The sequence below is a fragment of the Oncorhynchus masou genome, chromosome 18 (genome assembly GCF_036934945.1).
Source record: "Oncorhynchus masou masou isolate Uvic2021 chromosome 18, UVic_Omas_1.1, whole genome shotgun sequence".
NCBI lineage: Eukaryota > Metazoa > Chordata > Actinopteri > Salmoniformes > Salmonidae > Oncorhynchus > Oncorhynchus masou.
In genome coordinates this window covers 59,736,667-59,744,270 of record NC_088229.1, presented here as the reverse complement: position 1 = coordinate 59,744,270, position 7,604 = coordinate 59,736,667, and the positions used below count along the sequence as shown (strand labels likewise).

At 43.3% G+C, this 7,604-nt stretch overlaps 1 protein-coding gene across 1 annotated transcript in view; it reads right to left on the bottom strand.

Annotated features, from left to right (window-relative positions):
- Window positions 1–4,210: 4,210 nt before the first annotated feature.
- acsf2 (acyl-CoA synthetase family member 2) overlaps window positions 4,211–7,604 on the bottom strand; it is a 38,996-nt gene continuing 35,602 nt past the window's right edge. Inside the window, exons 11-16 of the mRNA XM_064923992.1 lie at window positions 6,787–6,894; window positions 6,130–6,281; window positions 5,892–6,033; window positions 5,678–5,788; window positions 5,515–5,583; window positions 4,211–5,044 (exon numbers count right to left, since the gene is read on the bottom strand). Coding sequence (XP_064780064.1) covers window positions 4,994–5,044; window positions 5,515–5,583; window positions 5,678–5,788; window positions 5,892–6,033; window positions 6,130–6,281; window positions 6,787–6,894 — 633 coding nt within the window. The 3' untranslated portion in view covers window positions 4,211–4,993. The remainder of the gene's footprint in view (window positions 5,045–5,514; window positions 5,584–5,677; window positions 5,789–5,891; window positions 6,034–6,129; window positions 6,282–6,786; window positions 6,895–7,604) is intronic.

The window sequence follows — 7,604 nt, the reverse complement described above, 5'->3', positions numbered from 1 at the left end:
ATTCAGTAAACTCAGTATTTTTCATCAAATTCAATGCATTCCTTAGATACACCCATGGTCCCAATAAGGTACAGTGGCAAGAAAAAAAATGTGAAATCTGGAATTACCTGGATTTCTGCATAAATTAGTCAGAATTTGATCATCTTAGTCACAACAATAGACAGTGTGATTAAACTAACAAGTTATTTTATTTTTCTTGTCTATATTGAATACATAATTTAACATTCAGTGTCGGTTGGAAAAAAGTATGTAGGCTAATAACTTCTCCAAAAGCTACAGGAGTCAGCTAACCTGGAGTCTAATCAAGGAGACGAGATTGGAGATGTTGGTTAGAGCTGCCTTGCTCTATAAAAACACTCACAAAACTTGTTTGCCATTCACAAGAAGCATTACCTGATGTGAACCATGGATTGAACAAAAGAGATCTCAGGAGACTGAAGATTAAGAATTGTTGACTTGCATAAAGCTGGAAAGGGTTACATAAGTATCTCTAAAAGCCTTGATGTTCATCGGTCCACGGTAAGACAGATGGTCTGTAAATGAAGAAAGCACTGTTGCAACTCTCCATAGGAGTGGCCATCCTGCAAAGATGACTGCAAGAGCACAGCGCAGAATGCGCAATGAGGTTAAGAAGAATCCTAGAATGTCAGCTAAAGACTTACAGAAATCTCTGGAACATGCTAACATCTCTGACGAGTCTACGATACATAAAACACTAAACAAGAATGATGTTCATGGGAGGACACCACGGAAGAAGCCACTGCTGTCCAAAAAAAACATTGCTGCACGTCTGAAGTTCGCAAAAGAGCACCTGGATGTTCCACAGCGCTTCTGGCAAAATATTCTGTGGACAGATTAAACTAAAGTTGAGATGTTTGGAAGGGACGCACAACACTGTGTGGAGAAAAAAAGGCACAACACACCAACATCAAAACCTCATCCCAACTGTATAGTATGGTGGAGGGAGCATCATGGTTTGGGGCTGCTTTGCTGCCTCAGGGCCTGAACAGCTTGCTATCATCGATACAAAAATGAATTCAAGTTTATCAAGACATTTTGCAGGAGAATGTATCTGTCTGCCAATTTTTTTAAATATTTTTATTTCACCTTTATTTAACCAGGTAAGCTAGTTGAGAACAAGTTCTCATTTGCAACTGCGACCTGGCCAAGATAAAGCATAGCAGTTTGACACATACAACAACGTTAAACATGGAATGAACAAAAGTCAATAATACAGTAGGAAAAAAAGAAAATGAAGTCTATATACAGTGAGTGCAAATAAGGTCAAATAAGGGAGTTAAGGCAATAAATAGGCCATGGTGGCGAAGTAATTACAATATGGCAATTAAACACTGGAATGGTATTTGTGCAAAAGATGGATGTGCAAGTAGAGATACTGTGGTGGAAAAGGAGCTAAATAAATAAATACAGTATGGGAATGAGGTAGATAGATGGGCTGTATACAGATGGGCTATGAACAGGTGCAGTGATCTGCGAGCTGCTCTGACAGCTGGTTCTTAAAGCTAGTGAGGGAGATGGGAATCTCCAGCTTCAGTGATTTTTGCAGTTTGTTCCAGTCAGTGGCCACAGACAACTGGAAGGAAAGGCGACCAAAGGAGGAATTGGCTTTGGGGGTGACCAGTGAGATATACCTGCTGGAGCGTGTGTTACGAGTGGGTGCTGCTATGGTGACCAGCAAGCTGAGATAGGGCGGGGCTTTACCTAGCAGAGACTTGTAGATAACCTGTAGCCAGTGGGTTTGGCGACGAGTATGAAGCGAGGGCCAGCCAACGAGAGCGTACAGGTCGCAGTGGTGGGTAGTATATGGGGCTTTGGTGACAAAACGGATGGCACTGTGATAGATTACATCCATTTTGCTGAGTAGAGTGTTTTATAGATGACATCGCCGAAGTCAAGGATCGGTAGGATGGACAGTTTTATGAGGGTATATTTGGCAGCATGAGTGAAGGAAGCTTTGTTGTGAAATAGGAAGCCGATTCTAATTTTTGATTGGAGATGCTTAATGTGAGTCTGGAAGGAGAGTTTAGTCTAGCCAGACACCTAGGTATTTGTAGTTATCCACGTATTCTAAGTCAGAGCCGTCCAGAGTAGTGATGCTGGATGGGCGGGCAATGATCGGTTGAATAGCATGCATTTAGTTTTATTTGCGTTTAAGAGCAGTTGGAGGCCACGGAAGGAGAGTTGTGTGGCATTGAAGCTCGTCTGGCAGTTAGTTAACACCGTGTCCAAAGAAGGGCCAGAAGTATACAGAATGGTGTCGTCTGCGTAGAGGTGGATTAGAGAATCACCAGTAACAAGAGCAGCATCATTGATGTATACAGAGAAGAGAGTCAGCCCGAGAATTGAACCCTGTGGCACCCCCATAAAGACTGCCAGAGGTCCGGGCAACAGGCCCTCCGATTTGAATAGGCTAGTAATATGGGTTGCAACAATTTCGGCAGATAATTTAAGAAAGAGAGGGTCTAGATTGTCGGCTGATTTGTAGGCGTCCAGATTTTGCAGCTCTTTCAGAACATCAGCTATCTGGATATGGGTGAAGGAGAAATGGTGGGGGCTTGGGCGGGTTGCTGTGGAGGGTGCCGGGCAGTTGCCCGGGGTAGGGGTGGCCAGGTGGAAAGCATGGCCAGCTGTAGAGAAATGCTTATTGAAATTCTCAATTATAGTGGATTTGTCGGTTGTAACAGTGTTTCCTAGCCTCAGAGCAGTGGGTAGCTGGGATAAGGTGCTCTTATTCTCCATGGACTTTAGTGTCCCAGAACCTTTTTGAGTTTGTACTGCAGGATGCAAATTTCTGTTTAAAAAAGCTAGCCTTAGCTTTCCTAACTGCCTGTGTATATTGGTTTCTAACTTCCCTGAAAAGTTGCATATCACAGGGGCTGAACGACAGATTTATACCTTGTCAGCTCGGGGATTTGAACTTGCAACCTTTCGGTTACTAGTCCAACGCTATAACCACTAGGCTACCCTGCCGCCCGTGTTTACGGATTTGGGGTTATATCTGGTAGGTTCATTGATAAGTTGTGTGAGATTGAGGGCATCAAGCTTAGATTGTAGGATGTCCGGGGTGTTAAGCATGTCCCAGTTTAGGTCACCTAGCAGCACGAGCTCAGAAGATAGATGGGGGGCAATCAAACCACATATGGTGTCGAGGGCACAGCTGGGGGCAGAGGGTGGTCTATAGCAAGCGGCAACGGTGAGAGATTTGTTTCTGGAAAGGTACATTTTTAGAAGTAGAAGCTCATTTTTTGGGTACAGACCTGGATAGTAAGACAGAACTCTGCAGGTTATCTTTGCAGTAAATTGCAACAATGCCCCCTTTGGCAGTTCTATCTTGTCGGAAAATGTTATAGTTAGGAATGGAAATTCAGGTTTTTGGTCTTCCTAAGCCAGGATTCAGACATGGCTAGACAATTGAAGCTCAACAGAAGTTGGGCAGGACAACGACCAAAAACACAGTAAATCAACAACAGAATGGCTTCAACAGAAGAAAATACACCTTCTAGAGTGGCACAGTCAGTTCTGACCTCAACCCGATTTAAAATGCTGTGGCATGACCTCAAGAGAGCAGTTCACACCAGACATCCTAAGAATATTGCTGAACTGAAACAGTTTTGTAAAAATGAATGGTCCAAAATTCCTCCTGAACGTTGTTCAGGTCTGATCCTCAACTCCAGAAAACGTTTGGTTTATTGCCAAAGGAGGGTCAACCAGTTATTAAATCCAAGGGTTCACATACTTTTTCCACCTTACACTGAATGTTTACATGGTGTGTTCAATAAAGACACACGTGCTATTAGTTTAAGCAGGCTGTCTATTGTTGTAACTTAGATGATCAGATTTTATAACCAATTTATGCAGAAATACAGGTAATTCCGAAAGGTTCACATACTTTTTCTTGCCACTGTATTTTCCATTTGGTATTCAAGTATTTGACTAGCAGGTCTCAAGTAGGCTGCATCTGTGATCTTCTTGGCCCTCTGACAGGGCAGGGTCTGGGTTTCTCATCCAGAAATACTGCATTCCTAGCTCAGACAAGTGTTGGGTGCAGAGGATAGGTATCCTGGAAAAACAAAACCTGACTGGAAATCTTATCCAGCTGTGTGTCTGCATGCTTCCACCTGCCACTGAGATCAATGGAAAAGCTAAAGGCTTCTATCCTCCAACAAAAACACAGACACCTACGCCCAACTTTTAATGGTAAGGTACATGTTTTTTTTATTTTGACATATAGGCAGCTGTAATATAAGGACGCTATTCGATCTGCGTCGCCGAAGTACAGCTTCACTGAAATGTAAAGGCAATGTTCCCGCTTCAGCGTTAAACCCTGCAGATGTCGGCTCAATTGGAAAATCGCGGAATCTGTTAACGCTTCAGTTTTACAGACTGAATAGAGCTCCGAGTCACAGATTGATGAGGTGGTTTCAAGGCTGTCAATAGAGTAAAATCATTTGGCTGTCAGTGTTTAGCTGACTGCTGTACATGGCTTCACTTTCCTGTTAAGCTGTGCCTGCTAAAACATAGCATTAATCCAATGGGTTCTGCAAAAAGGTTTGCACTAAACAAGGCACAAATGATGGCACTTAAGGCTGCATTCAATCCCATATCGCGGAAGATCCACGTTTAAAATTGAAAGGTCATTTCTGTGTTTACCGTGACTGCGGGAACATTGCCTTTAATTGTCAATCGCTCTGTAAAGTGGATCTTCAGCCCTTAGGCTGCCCAATTTAGATATCTTTTCCAATTATTGGTCTTTTGACCAATCACATCAGATCTTTTCACATTAGCTATTAAAAAAATATTTGTAGATAATATTAGTAGAAAAGATAAGAATTGGGCTGCCTGTATAAATTCAGCCATAATGACTGATGATTTCAGCAGGTGCTTTGGCAGAGTGGAGCGAAAACATATGCCATGCGTCGGAGATATGAGCCACCATGTCTAGCCCGACTTTCTCTCCTTACTTCACAGACCTTCACAGTGCCAGAAACTTCTCTGTCTGCTCACGCAGTTTGTTCTTCTGGATCTGAAAGAGGAATTTAAAAAGGAGAGAATAAGTCTTTGTATTAAATACAGTGTTTTATGTCAGGGTGGTTTCTCAGATCGACCAGACAGCCGTGGTGGTTCGTGACTCCCTCCAACATGACGCCCTCTGAATGTGTTTAGCAGGACTGCTGCGTGCAGACTGCTTAATAACTCTGTCTCTAGACAGAAGGAAACTGAGGGGGGGACTGGGCTACTCAAATTACTCTCCATTTCTAAATGGTTTTGAAGTGTCTTGAGCGAGACTGAGGACCACGAGGAACATACAGTTTATGCAATGGACTGTTCATCAAAACTAATTTGTCTCTGACAACTACTTAAGCTTCCTGATTATGTCTTCAGAATTGTATAAACAAATACAAAACAAAATGTTGGTCAGTGTTCATGTAGAAACATACATTATGGGGCATGTCAGCTTAGCTTTGAGTAAGAGTATATGGTTTGAGAGATTACCTTTCCTGAAACTGTGAGCGGGTAGTCATTCACAAATGTTACATAGCGTGGGATCTTGAAATGAGCAATCTGAGGGGAATAAAACAGAATATCAGTACATTTCAAGGATTTAGGCGAGCCACAGCAGGATGTCGCAGAACCTCTCTTTCATTCAATCTCTCACCTTTCCCTTGCAGTAAGCTTTAATGTCCTCTGCACTGCAATCCTGTCCCGCCTTCAGCTTGAGGCAGGCACACACCTCCTCTCCCATACGCTCATCCTTTATTCCAATCACCTGATAGAGAGCGAGAAAGAAACGACATTAGCAGTCATTTCCCTAGAAACCTATCCTTCTGCTTATGTTCAAGCATATATAAACAAACGGATTGAGGATTCACCTGTGCCTCCTGGACTTTAGGGTGGGTGTGTAGGAACTGCTCAATCTCAGCTGGGTATATGTTCTCCCCTCCTCGGATGATCATGTCCTTGATTCGACCCTCGATGCGGCAGAAGCCATACTTGTCCAGGCTGGCGATGTCACTGCATATGGGTATAAGGACACATGTATGACAAATAAGTCAAAGTGGTGACATCAGCGTTTTGGGGAGGTGTATGGGACCAGACCTGTCCACTCACCCAGTCTTATACCAGCGGTCTTTGGCAATGCACTCGTCTGTCTTGGCGACATCCCCCCAGTACTCCAGCATTACACAGTAGCCCCTGATCATCAGCTCTCCTGATATCCCGAGAGGCACGAGCTGACCAGAGCCAGGGTCAACTACCTTAGCCTGAGGAACAGCAGTGATGAGCACAATAGGGTGCGACTCTACTGCAGTCAGTTACCATTACTAGAATACAAATCAATGCTCCCAGCAGTTCTGCCTATGTGGATAAGACATGTAACGTATATACTTTAGTCATGCTTAAAAGGGACAGTTCAGGATTTTGGGGAATGGAAAGTCAGGTGAACTTGTGGATGCCTGGTCATTTTGCGAGCCAACGCTAACTAGTGTTAGCCCAATGTGTGGAAGTCTATGGTAACAGATAGACTTCCAGTCATTGTTCTAATGTTAGTTAGCAATTGCGCTAGGGCTCGTTAGCAACTTCCTTCAAACTGCAAGCAGAGATAAAAATGGTATCCAAGAGTTCATCTGACTCTGGGGAAGTAGATACAGGGCTTCATTGCCAAAATCCCGAAGTATCCCTTTAACAGACATAAATATAGTTATTGTATAATAGAAGTAAAGACATTAAAACATATGCACATAAACGACTCAGGTGGATGAGACGTACCTCTATGTGACTGGCAATGCACCCAACAGTCTCTGACTTCCTCTCCAAATTGTCTGTTGGGAAGCCACAGAATGACACAGGGCTGTTCTCTGTGGTTCCATAGGCAATCTGTCAATCCAAAGTGAAACCACACACTGTTCAATTAAAACATACAGTATCACCACGGTGCTATTCGTGACGTTCTACAACCCTGTGTCATTTGCAGAGGTAGTCGGAGAAGGTGACTGAGGGGACATGGAAAAGTCTGTCCGTTTGTCTACCAAATCATATTTGTCACATACACATGGTTCGCAGATGTTAATGCGAGAGCAGCGAAATGCTTGTGATTCTAGTTCCGACCATGCAGTAATATCTAACAAGTAACAATTTCACAACAACTACCATATACACACAATTGTAAAGGGATGAATAAGAATATGTACATAAATATATGAAGGAGCGGTGGCCAAACGGCATAGGCAAGATGCAGTAGATGGTATAGAGTACAGTATATACATATGAGATGTATATACACAATGTAGGGTATGCAAACATTATATAAATTGGCATTGTTTAAAGTGGCTAGTGATACATTTATTACTTCCAATTTTTATTAAAGTGGCTCGAGATTTTAGTCAGTGTGTTGTCAGCAGCCACTCAATGTTAGTGATGTCTGATGACCTTGAGATAGAAGCTGTTTTCCAGTCTCTCGGTCCCAGCTTTGATGCACTGGGCCCACTGTCTGGTGGACAGTTTCCTGTCAGTACCGGACGCCAGCGTGACTTCACAGTTCCAAGGCCAGGACCAGCTGAGTCAGCGAGGGGCAGGGGGTGAGTCAG